The following is an 18,519-nucleotide window of genomic DNA, read 5'->3' as shown; positions in this document are numbered from 1 at the left end:
CAGACTACAATAGGATATGTTCTATAATTTGCAGAACAGCCACACAGATTTTTGCAGACCCACTGAAATAAAAGGGTCAGCGTACGATCCTCAAAAAATGCGGATTGGATGCGGACTAAAACTACGGTCATGTGCATGAGGCCTTAATGTGATGAATAACAATAATTAGCAATAATAATGTGTGTGAGCAGAGAGTCTATGGAGACATGCAGATAAGCAGGGGGCTGGCTACTTTGTATCCTTGAATAGAGACTTGTGGTCGCGCTTTGCCAGCTGTAATTTTTGTAGCTGGTAATTTCCTCTCTTGGATGCCTTCTCTTTCATTGTCTGACGAGCTGGGAGCAGAAGATCCTCTTACTATGAGCCGCATGCTGTGCAATGTAACAGTTCATGCACACAATGGTATCAAGATACATCCTTAGCCACCTGACTGCCTGCTGTTCAGCAGGACTCAGGGGAAGTCTGGAGAAGTGAGGGCTTGATGATGCTTGGAGTGATCTCACTGCCTCCAGCTCATCTTTCAGAAGGGAGGAGTCCATGGCTCTCAAAACTCCTCCAATCCAAGAGTTAGAAGGAGGGGTCCAGGCCAATGATACTGTGATAAGAGTCAGACAATAACAACACACTAAAAAGAGCAAAGCTGAACCAAATTCCAACCTGCTCATGCACTAGCCACCAGGCTTTTCACACTGTCCTTCACGATGATGTCCATGAACAGCAAGCAGCCTTTCGGCATGCATCCCATGCTGCATGAGCCGAAATATGCTCCTCTCCATTCAAGCTCAGAAGCCATCCGAAGAGCCTGCCTGCAAGCACCACAGGTAAGCGTTTAGCATCTTCTCCGCAGGATATTCATTAACTTGTGCTGCTTATTGCTTATTCTTTTAGAAACTATTTTATCTTTAAATTGGACAATGCATTTGTTAGGGCAGGTGAGGGGTTAACTATTCAGCGATATCTGATAATGCTTGAATATAACATTCAGAATATGCGGTAATTTGTATGGCATATGTTGGTATTGTGTTTAGGAATGACATTATTACTTAAAAAGAAAGTGCTTAAAAATTTTGTAAGATCCTTACATGTATTTTATTCTTGTTTTCAGCTTCAAGGCAACATCTTTGGTGGTTTTGATGAAACTTTACTCAGAGGAGCTGAAGCTTTGGCTGCTGTGGATATTGTATCTCAGAAAACACATCCGTTCAAGCCAGATGCCACTTACCATACTATGAGCAGCGTGTCCTGCACGCCAACGTCTTCGACGGTGCATCTGCACCACCCTTCAGTTTTAACAACCCACCATTCCCATCACCCTCACCATCAGTCTTCACAGGGCTTAGATGCGGAACTTCTAGATCACCTAAACCCTCTTACCTTAGGAGGTGTCCCAGATGTCGGATCAAATCCCTCCCATCCTCACGCTCATATGTCTGCCATCAACCACATGGTCCATCATACACAGTCTATGAACATCTCCCACAACCATGCATTGGCAAATCACACAACCATTTCCTGCTCTGAAAGCGAGACAGACCCGAGAGAACTTGAATCATTTGCAGAAAGATTCAAACAGAGGAGAATAAAACTTGGTGTAACTCAGGCCGATGTTGGTTCTGCTTTGGCTAACCTGAAGATCCCAGGTGTTGGTTGTCTCAGTCAAAGCACCATTTGCAGGTTTGAGTCTCTCACATTGTCTCATAACAATATGGTGGCTTTAAAGCCCATTTTGGAAGCCTGGCTAGAAGAGGCAGAAAGAGCTCAAAGAGAAAAAATGACCAAACCTGAAATTTATACTGGAGGCGACAAGAAACGCAAGCGTACCTCCATTGCTGCTCCAGAAAAAAGATCACTAGAAGCTTATTTTGCTGTTCAGCCAAGACCTTCTTCAGAAAAGATTGCAGCTATTGCAGAAAAACTAGACTTAAAAAAGAATGTAGTGCGGGTCTGGTTTTGTAATCAGAGGCAGAAACAGAAAAGAATGAAGTTTTCGGCAACGTACTGAAAAGCGGTGCTCTCTTTTGAACTGACCCGATGAACTGTTTTCACTCTAAGGGAATTTAGATACCTTCAAATCTTGTCTTCATACCTTGGCATAGAGATGAATTGATAAAGAACTGGGACATACAGTAATAGCCACCTGTAAAGTTGTGCTGGTGAGTGGAAAAAAGCTTGGGATAGTGTTTTCGGTTTGGAGTCTGTGACCAAAACTCCCTTGACTTTATCAAATCCCAAAAAAATTAAGAAAAGAAAAACATAAAAAACCCACAAAGACATCAAAAGAAATGGGAAACAAAACTTGAAATCCTGTATGACGTTTCTCTCAGTTTGGACTAGCCTTTTATATTTATTACTGTAAATATTAACCTGTGATGATATTGCACCAGTGGTTAAAGGTTTAAGTTATTTACTTATTTAATTTGCGTTGACGCATACATGCCCACAAAACCCTTACACCAAATATAATTTCATGTAAGCGAAACCCATCGACTGCAGCAGTCCTTGTCTCTGCATGGTTGTATTCACTCTCCGAATAACTGTTTTGTTTCTACCTCATCATTTGCTAGAAAGCACATGTTCAGATCTGTAAGACTCTGTAGGCAGCAGCGAGCAAGTTCAAATAGTCATGACCCTGCAATTCCACTACAAAGATGCTTTGACAATCAAATTAGTTTGTTCATATGCCCCCCCCCCCCCCCCAGGTTCTCCCTTGAAATGGATACGACATGGTATGTGAAAGTGCATATTGTCTATAGCATTTCAGCACAATATCACCATTTGTGTGTGTGTTCCTTTAATTTAAGACAGATAATAATTGATGACATCGGCGAGAGTTTTATATTTAGAGGTTTTAACTTATAATGTAATTGATTTCACAGTGGATACTTAAGGTGACTTATTTTGGAAATATTTAAATATTTGCACTTTTTTGGCAAGATACACATTGCTTGGCATAAGAGGGATTTCCCATCTGTTTCTTCTTCTTCTTCTTTTTTTTTATTTTTTATGGAGCATTTAATTTTCTATGTGTGTAAAGAAAGAAATTTTGTGTCTGTGTATGCTACAGAATTCCCAATAAACCATGCACGATTTACCTCATTCCTTCTCTGTACTGTTATTTGAATGAAGCTAAATAAATGTTGTGAAAATCAGAACATTGAGGTACAGTATAGTCTAAATTTTTCAGAACTGTTATATGATGTATAAGGTTTGAAAACTGACAAAAGCCACACAAAGGATGACAGGCGATAACAAGAGAATACTTTTGCCTAGATTACTTTAAAGGGTCATGCCGTACGTCTTGTATTTCTTGTACTTCTATGAATAAATAAGAAAATATAGGAGGACATCAAAACTATTTATCATTTTATGCTGATGCCGTTATATGTTATTGGTATGGAGGTCATTTCATTTTTTCATCAAATCTTCTATTAAATATATTCATAACCATTTAATAGCTATGTGTAACATAACGATAAGTATAATTGTGTATCATAGAATATAGAGTGCAGATATTGTATTTTTAGGGGGGAAAAATTATAATATATATATATATATATATATATATATATATATATATATATGTGTTTATATATCTATATATGTTAAATTATATTTTTCTGTTTTGCATATATTAGAATTTGCTAAACTTGTTGTGATGAGTTCACTCATCATTGTTCAGTATCTATTGCATTATTACAAACTATATTCCTGAAAGATAAGGTTTATAAAAATAGAAAACAAAAAAATGTGACAACTCTTTTCAATGGTACAAAGACAAACACATACTATACACTTCAGTGTTGAATGTTATGTCAACTTTAGCCTGAGGGAGCCAGAATTTTGTACTGTGAGGCATTGACAGCACACATACACATATACCATAGTTTTACAGTTATCAATTATTAATAAAATGACACTTTCTCAAGTGCTCTTCTAGGCAACAATTAAAAAAAATTATCATAATGATTGCATAGCATTTGCTATTAGTTGGCCATATTTGTACGCATATAAAATATTTCTTGATTATTATTATTAAGAACCCCAATATTTTTAGCAATGGTCATTACCCAGCTGGTTTTCATTTAATTTTACATCTTAATGTCTTAAAACATTGTAAAACAGAACTAAGCAATTCCCTTATCCAAATAAAATGGTTCATAAGTTTGTACCTATTCAAAAAGAAGCAACATTTCAAGAAGTTGGATAGGAATTATTACTATGCATGAAATAATTTTTTTACTTTGTCATATTAAGTATGGTGGAATCGTTCGATCTCAGTAATGACGAAACATTGTATTGACCGGGGGAAAAAACATGCCTTATGAACCCATATTTGATGGTATAAACTCTCCGGAGTGTGAAGATTTTTTATCACAAATGATTTTGCGCTAATAATACTTACATTTACATCTGCAATATTTGTATTTGTCTAAGCATTAGATAATTCTAGGCCATATGCTAATTTTTTTAAATCACTAGTAATTTAATGTACTTATGTTTCAAAGTAACTTTCCAAAAAAAGTGATACTATTCCAAATAATACACATTATTCTTTTTATGTTTGACAATAAAACATACAGTGCTAACCTATTACACTTCAGTTCTGAGAACTCATCCATTATATATTGAGCTACTTTTGACAGTTTGGTGACTCAGCAAAGTTGTTTCCATATAGGAAAGAGTGCACACATATATTTTGTATTCTTTAAAAGGAATGTGTCTTTTGAACAGTATCTAAGGCCATTTTTGTAATGCTATTTAAGATACATTTTTCATTATATCATTTTATACACAAAAACCTAGTTTGCCGTTTCTTCATTTAAAAAATGATATACTTTCATTGGTTTGTAAATACTGGCCCAAATGTAAACATTTAACATGTGGTCGTAATGATATTAATATGAGCAACGCTACTTTCTAAAAGAAATACCACATTCCACTTCAAAAAAAATCAATGACTTCTTGCTTTGTTTTTAAACTTGAAATTAAAATTAAATGCATTGACTTCACTCAGAACCATAAAAATCAAAGAAATATTTCATTATCAAGGAGATGAAATGTCAATAAATACTCCAAACTAAGTGCAGAACAAAGATGCTTTAGTACCAGAGATCAAAAACATATCAGAAAGATTGTCCCACTAGAATTCCTTTAGCCAAGATTGATTGTGAATACTTTGTAATTTAAAAGTAAAAGACAACCTGCAACCAATGTGAGCGTAGACATTCTAGAAATTAATCAGGGTTTTATTTTAGTTTGAAATCAGCGAGTAAAATTGGATTTGCTGAAAGCGCAGCTAACTATGAAAGATATCTCATGCCTATGCAAATCAATGCACCTGCCTTCATTTATATATATATATATATATATATATATATATATATATATAAAGATAAGATAAAATGTCTAGTGTAATAAACACTGGTATATCATATGGTAGCTTTTATGCAGAACTTTGATCTTTTTCACGATTTGATGATTTGTTATTATTGTTATTATCAATGTTGTTATTTTATATAGAATGATTAATAAATCAATCTGTCATAGATATGCAGTAGATGAATAGATAATAGATAATAGATAGATAGATAGATAGATAGATAGATAGATAGATAGGCAGATATATACTATATATATAGGAGATAGGTAGATAGAACATGGAGAGGTACTTATTTAGATTTTTTAGAGCTATGAAGTAGAGATAGATGATAGATAGATAGATAGATAGATAGATAACAGTTAGATAAAATTTGGAGAGGTAGATATTTCGATTTCATATAGATAAAAAGTAAAGATAAATTGAATAATAGATAGATAGATGATAGATAGATAGATAGATAGATAGATAGATAGATAGATGATAGATAGATGATAGATAGATAGATAGATAGATAGATAGATAGATAATAGATAACAAGTAGCTAGAACATGGAGAGCTAGATATTTCGATTTCATGTAGCTATGAATGATAGATAGATAGATAGATAGATAGATAGATAGATAGATAGATAGATAGATAGATACTGGATGGATGGGTGAATGGGTGGATAGATTGTTGAGAGACAGATTCAGAGCTACATTTGGCATTTAAAGTAACCTCTCTTGAGTAGATGGAAAGATATATGGATAACTACACATGACATAGATAGATGATAGAAAGAAATTAAAGAAGGAAGAGAGATATTAAAATAAATGAAAGAAAAAAAAGAAAGAAAAAGAAAGAAAGAAAGAAAGAAAGAAAGAAAGAAAAAGATAAACAAGCAAATTAGATAGATAATAGATATAAGATAGATAGATGGATAGATAGTTGCTAAAGATAAAACATGTATAAAGTGTATATTATGTAGATGTTATTTTCTTATTACAGAAAGCTGAATGACACTGATGAGTGGAGAACGTACTCCTGCCTTATTACAATTTAGATCTGCACGGCTCTCACATTCACTCTTTACTTAATTACATGTTGTTTTGGGAAATGTAAAAGTTTCAAGTAAAGTTAATATAACACCATCAATAATTCAGCCCTGAAGTTCAAACACCAGTATCCTGTAGGAATTGAGTTTTATATGTAAAAAACAGCTATTATAATAATCAGACATTTATTTTGATACTTAAATATATGTAAATTGTAAGGGCTAAATGTTTGAATACAGATGATAAAACTGTATCAAAAGCATAACCTTTGCAGCTAGTGAGGTAAGAAATGTATATATTGTATGTTATTAGCCACATTACCCAATTCATATTCGACTCTTAGATGTTTAAAGTAATCAAGTATTCTTAACAGAAAAATAAACATCTATAAATATAATATGAAAGCATGATTAGGCTGGGTTCACACTAGCATTAGGGATTCCGTTATGGCTTTCCGTTACAACATGGTTATAACAGAAAATAACGGAATCCATAAGACGGAAGGACGGATCAGTTTTTTTGTATTATGACGGAATGCAAAACGGAAGCCTTTAAAAGGCATTCCGTTTGCTCTCCGTCCTAATAGAAGTCTATGGGAATCAAAACTGATCCGTCTGGGTCCCGTTACACAAGACGAAAAACAAAGTCCTGTTGACAGGACTTTGTTTTTCGTCTTGCATAACGGAACCCAGACGGATCCGTTATGCTTTCCCATAGACTTCTATTAGGAAGTAAAGCAAACAGAATGCCTTTAAAAGGCTTCAGTTTTGCATTCTGTCTGGGCATTCCGTTATTTTCCGTTATAACCATGTTATAACGGAAAGCCATAACGGAATCCCTAACGCTAGTGTGAACCCACCCTTATATAGTTTTCATTTCCGGCATATTACTTTTTGTCTTTTTTAGCTATTTCCATACAAATTCATTTGTTTAGCTCTAAATTTGACCCAAACAATTATACATTGCATACAAGAAATAAATTAATCTGAAAATAGTCTTTCAATACATAAAAAGTGTTAAAAAAAATATATTTTGTAATAGATTGAATTTCAGCAATATATTGGGGAATTTCAAAACATGGAGATAAATTGGGTTTATACAAAGACTTTGCCAATATTTCTACTGAAGAAAAAAAAGAAGTGAAAAGAGCAAATGAAAGCTTATTGATTAAAGTTTCAACTTCCAGCTTTAAAACTCTATTAATTGTCCTCCTATATAGAGACTGCAACATTACTTTGCCACTGAAACAATTAGTTGAGTTTTTGTCAAGTGAAAAAGACACTCAGAAATCAATGAAGGCTTGTGAGAATGGTTTAAGTTTGCAGTAAACTTTGTAGAAACGTATCCAACTCTCATTAATGTATCTATCCTTCACTCTACCCGAACCATCACTCACTATGGTTTCAGACTCCCTCAAATTCTCAATTTGGCATTTCGCCTGGGACCACATTAATCCTTTTCTGAGGGCATTAGACAGGGAATATATTTTATTGTGTACACTTTCCCAATGAATGAGGGACTTGTTTTTAATCACGTTAGCATCTCTGAGGTCCTTGCGCTGGCTGCCCTTTTAAATTATGTAGTATTGTTGTTGCTGCGAGAGTGTGTTGTGTTGAGGGTGTGTGTTCACCATAGACATCTACAGAAACTTTTTTTTTTTCTAAGCAAGCTGTCACGACGGTGGACAGAAGCACTGACAAGTAAATGCTACCAAATGGCTACATATAGACAGGATGAGATAATACTGTAGCTATGGTAAGGAGAAAGTATGGAAAGTATGAATAAAACCACTATGAACACGTACATATTAATAGACAAATGAACACAGACATATAAATACACAGATAAGAACAAACATATAAATTAATAAATTAACATTTACATAATAATATACATAATATTGGCCAAATGAACACAGACATAAATACACCAATGAACACAAACATATAAGTGAGGTCATCAATGAGTGGATTTTACATTGAGCAAATACTATAGAACCTGTATGGCTAATGATTGTATTAGCTAGCTTAATTTTTTTATTTTTTACTGTTGTTTTAGGTGCAAGCAAATCATGATTTTATATATGTGTGTATATATATATATATATATATATATATATATATATAGTTAATGAATTCTTCTTTGTTCTCTTATCTAATTCCTTTTTTTTTTTTTTTTTCATGTAGCGGAAAGCACATTTTCATAAATAGACCTTGGCCAAGTGCTTGGTATGAAAATTTAATGAAGTCTGGATGCTGAGTGCAGCCTGGGGGGCCTTTGAGAATCATTTCAGTGCAACATTAGCAGGGCCCTTCTTTTTCTCTCTCTCTCTCTCTTACTTTTAGGCTCGGTAGACAATCAAGCCTTTCCAGCCCCTTTTTTTTTTTTTTTACTTTACAGAACTGATCCCCTAAAATAAAATGGGGCGAACAAAGGGGGACAAGATAACATTTCACTCCCGTTTGGTTAAAGAAATGTGAAGTGGAAATAACCTAATCATAAAAAAAATAACAGGTGCTACATCTCACACCCCTAGTATTAAAAGTTTTAAATGCAGGCAATGCAATATTTATCACCTGAGATAATAAAAAGGCAAGTCAGTATTTCCCCGTCACAAATTCAAACAGCTTGACCAAATGCTAAGATGAAGCATCTATTTGAATACTATTCGGAAGATTTTTCTTAAGAATGACTTCTTTTTGTATCCTTATTTTAAAGAATGGATCTGTTGGCAAGATCCAGGTAAGGTCTTATGTATTGGGCTTTGAGGGGCTTTAAGTTCCGGGGGGGAGGGGGGAGTTAATAAATACTAATCTCCTTACGAAGTCACTGCGCTAAATTTGCATGTTCTAGATGATAATTAATGTTATGCTAATATTTCTGGCACTAAATAAAAAAGGAAAGAAAATTACAAAGCAATTAACAAATAATAAACTATGAGAACACTGGAGACATAAGAAAGGAGTCACAATTAGTAAAACTAACTTAATGAATCATTCAATTGCCTTTGGATTGTCGTTAGCGTGATCACTTATCAACCTTTGATCCTTTTCAAGTCTTAGACAAATAAGCCCTGTGGAGCTGAGTCTTTGCCTAGATAGTAATGAATATGTACTGCTATAAAACAATCCACATGAGAGCTTCACATTCAAAATGTCAAAACCAAACTGTTTGCATACTAAAGCAGGAAACGCAGGCTTTAATTACCAAAACTTTCTGAAAATTAACTCTACAAATTATAATAACTAGCTAATCGTCCATGTTAGAAGACTAGGAATTAAAAAACAAGAATTATGTGACTATGTGGGCATTGGTATTTTAGAAGTAAATCATGCTTTCATGTAAGTAAAATGTAACATTTTAGCAATAAATTTATTGTTATTCTTTTTTTAATTTTTTTGCCTTCCCATTGAACAAACAGGCACGTCTTAGAAACATCCATAGCATTTAAAGATCCATTTACAGAAGAATGCACGTAATATGAAACATGATAGCAACAAACATAATAATAAATTAATTAGCAATGAAATACGTTAAATGAAAAGCACACAAAAGATTTATCGCTTTAACAAAATACAAAAAAAGCTGAGTTTGTGTTAATGCAGTTTAGCTACCTATAGATACTATTAATACTATTCTAATTGTAATACCATAGACATGAAATGTACCTTTCTTTTACTATAATAAAACAAAAATAATAGTTTTGTTACATTGTGTCTATATTTTCTAAAAGTACAGATAGATAGATAGATAGATATAAGATGGATTGATAGATATGAGATGTATATATATATATATATGAGATGTATAGATAGATGATGATAGGTGATTGATTGATTGATAGATAGATAGATAGATAGATAGATAGATAGATAGACATAAGATAGATTGATAGATATGAGATGTATAGATAGATGATGATAGGTGATTGATAGATAGATAGATAGATAATTAGATAGATAGATAATTAGATAGATAGATAATTAGATAGATAGATAGATAGATAGATAGATAGAAGATTTGTCATTCAATTTAAGCTCTCTTAAGGAGGGACCTGTTGCTGTTATTTATTCGGTGAGCAACATTTTTTTGAATTCGAGCAATTTATTTATTTTTTCATTACACCCTAGTGGCTTACTCGAATGACTTCACAATCACAAAGTGATTTGAATTTGCTCTATCAATTGTGTCCTATTGTTTAGGGGCTTGGATGCATTAATATTCAGATCCTTACAATATACATGAGTGCAGCAAGCTAACATACACAGTGATGCTGGTAATGTAACAATAGTAACAATATTTCTTTCTGAAAATTTGATTCAAATATTTCCATTACAAAATTTTTAAAATAAAACTCTGTTAATCCTCAAAACAGAACCTTTCTTTAAAAATATGAGGGCCAGACAGAATTTAGATCCAAACATTTCAACCATTCTGACTATTTATTCATATTAATCATAACAATCTGAATTATTGTCAAGAAGAAATTGATTCTTTAAGATAAAGAAAAATTGCATAGACACACCTACAGTGCTTTACACATAATCTGCAGGGGGCTGGTAGTAAGTGTTTTATACCCCTGCAGCATCACCACAGGAGAAACTAAGCATTACATTCTGCCAAATCGATAGACTTTAATACAAATGTTGGGTTCTCCAGAAAGAATTGTCCATTGTAGCCACTCTTAGGCATGGATAGAGGTCTGAACTTAGGAGGGATCCCTCTTTAGTAAATTTGAATGACCAATAAAGTATTTAATTTTTTTTATTAAACCAGGAAATCCCTTTGATGTAGGTTATATTCAAAATTATTTGTACGTAACTGTTTTCACTAGTATAAGTTCTTATTAAGGCTAAGGCTACTGTTATGGCATTACCTAACCATGACCATGGCTGGTCAGCCTAACAGAGGGATGGGATGCCAAGCCAATCATGGCTGTTGCTCAGTATCTAATTAAAGGGGATTGAAATGAGACACTGATTTTAGGTTAGTGCCTGTGGTTTTGTATGTGTCCTGGCTCCTGTTCATCAATTTGTTATTAGTGCTTCTACCCTATTACTGCCTAGATATCTTCCATGTACCAACTTTGGCTTGTCTGCTGATTAACCTCTTGTCTATTGACTCCTGGTTTTGACCCTTGCAAACTGACCACTCTTCTTTTTCCCTTTTGGGTAGGTCCCTGTTTTCTGCAATATTACTCCGCAGGTGTAATTTGAGTTTCCAGCAGCCAAGTCCTTCCAGCAGGCTCTGGTAAACACCTAGGGGTAGCCTTAGATTCTACTAGCCAGATTGGTGTAGGACAATTATTACTGGTAAAATAGAAAACTAATGATGGTGAATGAGATAGTATTGAAATCCTAAAGGTTGGGACTTCTGGCAACTAACTCACATTTGCATGAAGCTACATCTGTATGCTAAAAATTACTTGACAAGGACCAAGTTTAGACATTGTTGTGCCTCAATACATGCAATTACCAAATTCAACTTTAAACAGCCTACTGGCATGAGGTACTGCACGTCAGAACTTTGTATTAGTCTTTATTTATGTTCCTTCAGGGCTTGACACAGATTTCTATACCTTAGAATAGTCGATGAGAATCAAATGAGTTTGAATTTAATTATTGAATACCCCTTCCAGGATTTCCATTCCTATCAATGAGGGTTCCTTTAACACGTCACTAAATTTTCTAAAGATAAATTCACTTTTAAAGGGCTTCTGTCACCCCCCTAAAGTCATTATTTTTTTTGGCTCCTTAAAATCCTTATGCTGCGATTTATCAATATATAGGGCTCTTACTCATTTTCGTTCAGTAGTTTCTTCAAAAAATTGACTTTTATTATATGTAAATGACCTCTCTATCAGCAAGTAGGGCGGCTACTTGCTGGTAGCAGCCGCATCCTCCTTTCATAATGACGCCCCCTCCTCATGTTGATTGACAGGGCCAGCGAGTGCTCTCGTCCTCTGGCTGGCCCTGTCTGCGTTTTAAATCTCGCGCCTTCGCCGTACCAGTCTTCAGTCGGCGCAGGCGCACTGATAGGAGGACGCTCGCTCGGCCGGTCCTTCCTCAGTGCGCCGGCGCAGGCACATTGAGGAAGGAGCAGGCGCGATATTTTGAACGCAGACAGGGCCAGCCAGAGGACGAGCGCGTTCGCTGGCCCTGTCAATCAACATGAGGAGGGGGCGTCATTATGAAAGGAGGATGCGGCTGCTACCAGCAAGTAGCCGCCCTACTTGCTGGTAGAGAGGTAATTTACATATTATAAAAGTCCATTTTTTGAAGAAACTACTGAACGAAAATGAGTAAGAGCCCTATATATTGATAAATCGCAGCATAAGGATTTTAAGGAGCCAAAAAAAAAATAATTACTTTAGGGGGGTGACATTTATGTATCTGAAGAATGTCTTATCGCCTTTTTTCACTGACTGAGCTAATTTCTCTTCTGCCTGTGCTTTAGAAGCTCTTATAACTTTTTTGGCCTCTCTCTGCCTAATCTTATAAATTTTCCTGTCATCCTCATTTTTTTTTTATAATTACTAAATGCTATCTTTTTGTTTTTAATGATTTTGGCCACTTCTGCTGAGTACCACAGTGGTCTCTTCCTTTTTTTGCTTTTACTGACAAGCCTAATGCAATTTTCTGTTGCCTTCAATAGTGCCACTTATAAGTAGTCCCATTTCTCCTGGACTCCATTGAAACTGTTCCAATTTGATAGGGACTCGTATACCACTAATCTATTTTTAGAAAAGTTATGGTATGTCTCTATGTTGCGTTATTCTTCAATTATTCCTTCTAGAGCTTTATGAATGGGTGAAAGTCTGTAATGAAGGTCCAGATGGGTTATATCAGTTGTGGGTGTGCCCCTGCACAGTCTAATATTATTCAATAAGTTCTACCAGTGTCAGACTGTGCAGGGACACAGCCCAAACTGCTAGCAATTATTATTATTATTTATTATTAAAGCACCATTTATTCCATAGCGCTGTACATATGAAAAGGGGTAAACATACATAATACAGATAGTTGCACTAAGCATGAACAAGGTGAGTTACAAATTGGTACAGAAGGAGAAAGGGCCCTGCCCATGAGGTCTGTTGTGTCCCGTGTGTATGATGGTAAAGCAGACACGAAGGGGGCCAATACTTGGTCAATGTAGATACCCAGATTCTGACAGAGATTCCCCACATTGGATACACGGTCTGCGAAACTCCTTTATGTAATTTAGGAAGGCAGTAAAATATGGATATGCGTGGATGTGTGGGCAACAAGAAATCATATTCCTCCTATGTAATAACCTGTGACTGTTTTGCCTCATCAAGAATGCTCTTAAGCTCCCCCCAAAATCTATTGATAGGGTCCTGAGTAAGTACCTGATACGTCTCCTGATCCCTAAGTAGAGACTCACACATGATTCGATATTGGTCATTATCCATGACCACCGTATTACCACCCTTATCAGATGGTTTAATAACCACTGAGTGGTCATTTTCCAAATCAGTAATAGCCGCAGTCATGGCATGATCACAATTCGACGGAGAAGAGTGAAGTCTCAACCCATAAATCTGTTTGGTTACAAGTTCCAAAAAGACGTCCATACAAGAGACTTCTCCCGTTAGGGGTGGCATCCTATTGGTCTTCAATTTTAAATTGGTAAATGGGCCTGTTCCCTCACTACGATACTTTTCTGATTCAAGATCATAAAGGAGATGAACATCAGGTAAAATATCTACCGGAATCCCCAGTTCTCGACACTGTTTTCTCTCCTGGTGCCGGAAATGTTTCTGCCACCGTAACTTGTGAATAAACAGATTCAAGTCCTTAATCACACTGAATCTGTCAAATTATGGTGTGGGCACAAAAGAGAGACCCAATTCGAGAACTCGGGTTTCGATGGTACTTAACAGGCGAGCAGATAAATTGACAACCTGGGGGCCAGAAACTAATTTTGAGATAGTTGGGCACGATTGTGAAGGGGATAAATTGGGGCTTGATTGAATTGCCCTTAATTGCGTTGCCCGAAAAAACTTTGGTCTCATCCCCTGTAGGCCCCTCTTGGCCGGCCACGGCGTGAACCTCCCTGTGCTTTGTTAAGGAGTTTAATCAGAACTGTATCGGCCTACGCTTCACTTATGAAATGGACGAGGTGTCCCCACACTTTTTGGATGTGATGATTACTAGGAATAAGGGAGGTGAATTAGACACCTCAGTCTACCGGAAACCGAGTTCCACCAATTCCGTTCTGAGATGGGAGAGCAGTCACCCACTCAGAAGAGGGATTCCGAAGGGGCAGTAACTAGTTTTTATGTTAGGCTTCCGATATACGTGCCAGATTTTTTACAGAGTGGCTATCCTGATGATTACTAGGAATGAGGGAGGTGAATTAGACACCTCAGTCTACCCAAAACTGAGTTCCACCAACCTTCTGAGATGGCAGAGCAGTCACCCACCCCCACTCAGAAGAGGGATTCCGAAGGGGCAGTACCTACGTCTTTGTACGAATTGGTTCACAAAACGGGAGTTTTTATGTCAGGCTTCCGATTTACGTGCCAGATTTGTACAGTGTGGGTATCTGGATAAACTTCTTAGACCTGCATTTCGGTCAGCCTTACAGGAAGAAAGATCCAACCTCTTCTCACCTAAACCAGTGGAGAACCAGGATGCAAAATTGATTTGCCTTGTCACCACATATGACAAGGCGGCGCAACAGATTCGGGAAGTAATAAATCAACATTGGAGAATTCCCACCATGGATTCTAATTTGAAAACGGTAGTAGGTGACTAACCTCACATCATGTATCGCCGTGGGTGGAGCCTACGAGACAGATTGGTGCATAGTGAGTTTGTATCACCGACTCCTTCTGGCTGTCTGTGGCTACACGAACAAACACGCATGAAGGGCTGCTTCAGGTGCAGTGGGTGTATAGCTTGTAAACACATACAGACCAGCAAGACTTTCACAAGTGATATCACGGGGAGAGTATATTCTATTCAGTACTACATAAATTGCAGAACTAGAGGGGTTATTTATCGCTTCTCTTGTGAATGCAGCATAGAATACATTGGAAAAACTACCCATGAACTTCGTAGGAGAGTAGGTGAACACTTGAACGACATTGCCAATATGAGGGACATACTAATAGCCCAACATGTTCATTGCCATCATCATGGTAGGGCCAGTGTGTCCTTTATGGGCATTGAAAGAGTTTTGCCCCCAAAAAGGGGTGGCAATTAGGACTGTTTAATTCTCCAAAGAGAGGCCCGTTGGATTTATTATCTAAAGACTGTGACTCCAACGGTCCTCAACGAACAATTGAATTATAGTTGCTTCCTATGAACCCCTTTTTTTTATATACCTTTTCTGCCGATTCATTTTTGTTTATTAAGTATAGCCAATTTATAGGATGCAGGTGTCCTTATGGTAATTTATACCTGATCCTACCTTCACCCTTTTATGTTTATTTTTTCTATTACCTATTGTCGTTGAGATATATAAAGTTATTGGTCTCCCAAAGCCCTTTGGGCAATTGAATGTATTGAGATTAATGCAAAAAATGCAGTTCCGCCCCACGTGACCGCCGCTGCATTCCATGGGATGCAGGGCTTCATGGGTCTGCGTTCCTGGGTGCGTAACCGGCGGGGCACATGATTTGATCACCTGACCATATGGGCGGGCCCCTGTAATAGGCGCAAAGCGGCCTTCAAATTAATCGCACCGAGCGCCATACTGGGCGCTCAGTCATGCAATCCCTACCCGCTGGCAGGCATGTTATTATATTGTAAACTTGTAGCCCCCTTTCACTGCATGGCATCTTTACTTAGGGGATCTTTGTTACCTCCCATGTGGCTCCACTAAACCATGGGATTATTATGGGATAATTTTTCCCATTTATCCCCATAAGTTTTGTTTGTATCTTTTTCCCTATTTTTGGGCCCCATTTTTTGTTTGATGTACTCAGCCTTTTGGTGTCTTCAGTGTACACAGCATATTTTTATAGTCAGCATATATTTGTGTATCCAGCATTTTTGTGTATTTAGCATATCATGTACTCAGCATACCCTAAAGTTGTCAGTTTCCCCGTGAAGAGTTATCCAAATGAAATGTGGCATGTCGGGAACTTTTATTTAGGGTACATTAGGTATTTTGACAGGTATTTGGACGGGGTCGCCCCTTTCGGGGAGAATGCTCTGTATAGATAGGTAGGGAGCTTCTAGTCCCCTCCTCTTACTGCAGGGTGATATAGGGCTAGTTGTTCCTGTTGCCATCTTGACGCAAGAAATTAAGAGCCACCCTCCCGCTTGCCTGGTTTGCAACTAAGAATATCTGAACCGCCTAGCTGTATACAGACATCGTACCCAAGTGAGCACACTAGAACACCACTTTGTTGTTGGGGTTCGTTAATGATCCACATCTCCCTATGGACATACAACATCTGGACTGGTGAGATTGTTCCCTTTTTCACCCTTCCATTGTTTTCTATGGGCCTGCTAATACTGTGTAGTGTGCTATAATCTGTTACAGTTTAGGTGATTATTTACATAACTGTGATTTGTTCATGTCTATTTGGTGTAGCATTATTTTTATTGTAGCATGAGTAAAAATTAGGTTTTAATTCCCTTTGCCCCCTTCTTTTTGGGGTTTCTGTAGTTCAATTTTGATTTGGTACACAGGAGAGACAATATTGGTCTCCCTCTTATTTACTGATAATTAATGTCAGAATAGCATATTTTAAAATGCAATGCACTATAAGGATAGTGCATTGCATTTTAAAATCAATCAAAAAGCTGTCTGTTATAGTCCGCTTGTGGGACTATTAAGTGGCAAAAAAATAAATATAAAAAACTCATTTATTCAATAAAAAAATCCCATAAAAAAATGTACGCTTTTTATTCCATTGAAAATACGCTTTATTAATAAAAATAATCTGCAAAAAAAATATTCCCCATATGCTTGGTATTGCAGCATCTGTAACGACCCTAACTACATAAATATCATGTAAATTATTCCCTATGGTTAACAGCGTAAAAAAAATAAAAAAGACAGAATTGCTAATTTATTCTTAGTTGCCACCGAAAAAACTTAATAACAAGTGATCAAAAAGCGCCATTTACTCCAAAATCATACCAATGAAAAATCAAGTCGTCCCGCAAAAATCAAGCCCTTACACAACTCCATATAAATAAAAATAAAAAAGTTATGGGTCTTGGGAAGCGGCAATGCAAAAACATATTTTTCTTTAAAAAAAAAGGGGTTTTATTGCAAAACAGTAGTAAAATGTAAAAAAACTTTATGTATTTGGAATCACTGTAATTGTACTGACCCAGAGAATAAAGATATTATGTTATTTATACAGAAAAATAAACGCCGTAAAATTTATAACGTTAAAACACAGTGGCAGTATTGCTGTTTTTCCCATCTCCCTCCCAGAAAGAGTTAGGCTACTTTCACACTGGCGTTTCTGGGTCCGCTTGTGAGATCCGTTTCAGGGCTGATCAGTTTTGCCCTAATGCATTCTGAATAGATAAGGATCCGTTCAGAATGCATCAGTTTATCCTCCGTTCAGCCTCCATTCCGCTCTGGAGATGGACACCAAAACGCTGCAAGCGTAAGTCAATGGGGACGGATCCATTTTCAATGACACAATATGGTGCAATTGAAAACAGATCCGCCTCCCATTGACTTTCATAGTATATCAAAACCGATCCGTTTGCATTATCATGAACAAAAAAAATTTATCAGAAAGTTATGTGTACCTCAAAATGGCTCCATTAAAAGCTACAACTTGTCCCGCAAAAAACAAGCCCTCATAAAGCTATATAGACGGAAAAATAAAAAAGTTATAGCTCTTTGAACGCGACGATGAAAAAAGGAAGAAAAACGCTTGGTCAGTAAGGCCCAAAACAGGCTGGCCACTAAGGGGTTAAACGCATGGCTAAATTCTTCCAAAAAACGTTCCTGTCCATGGGTTGTGTCAGGTATTGCAGCTCAGCCTCATTGAAGTGAAAGTCAATGCTATATACAGCCATTGGATAGTTGTGGCACCTTCTTTGGCTTTGAAGATGCTAATCCATTAAATGTTATTCCCATCTCAGACATTGGTGGCGTATT

General features: G+C 36.5%; 1 protein-coding gene across 1 annotated transcript; it reads left to right on the top strand.

Moving 5' to 3' along the window:
• Positions 1–701: 701 nt before the first annotated feature.
• Positions 702–2,002, top strand: LOC120977420 (brain-specific homeobox/POU domain protein 3). The gene is made up of 2 exons (XM_040405373.1): positions 702–821; positions 1,106–2,002. Exons 1-2 carry the CDS (start codon positions 702–704, stop codon positions 2,000–2,002), a joined length of 1,017 nt encoding a protein of 338 aa, XP_040261307.1.
• The last annotated feature ends 16,517 nt before the right edge of the window (positions 2,003–18,519 follow it).

This window comes from Bufo bufo, chromosome 8, assembly GCF_905171765.1.
Source record: "Bufo bufo chromosome 8, aBufBuf1.1, whole genome shotgun sequence".
In the NCBI taxonomy this organism is placed as follows: domain Eukaryota; kingdom Metazoa; phylum Chordata; class Amphibia; order Anura; family Bufonidae; genus Bufo; species Bufo bufo.
Note: the sequence above shows the minus strand (reverse complement) of the source record. Positions and strands in the feature narration are given on the sequence as shown.

Excerpts from the sequence above, each read along its gene's own strand:
- LOC120977420 (XM_040405373.1), top strand. The coding sequence starts at position 702 with ATGATGTCCATGAACAGCAAGCAGCCTTTCGGCATGCATCCCATGCTG. Across the intron at positions 822-1,105 it reads CCTGCCTGCAAGCACCACAG|CTTCAAGGCAACATCTTTGG; the intron begins GTAAGCGTTTAG and ends TCTTGTTTTCAG.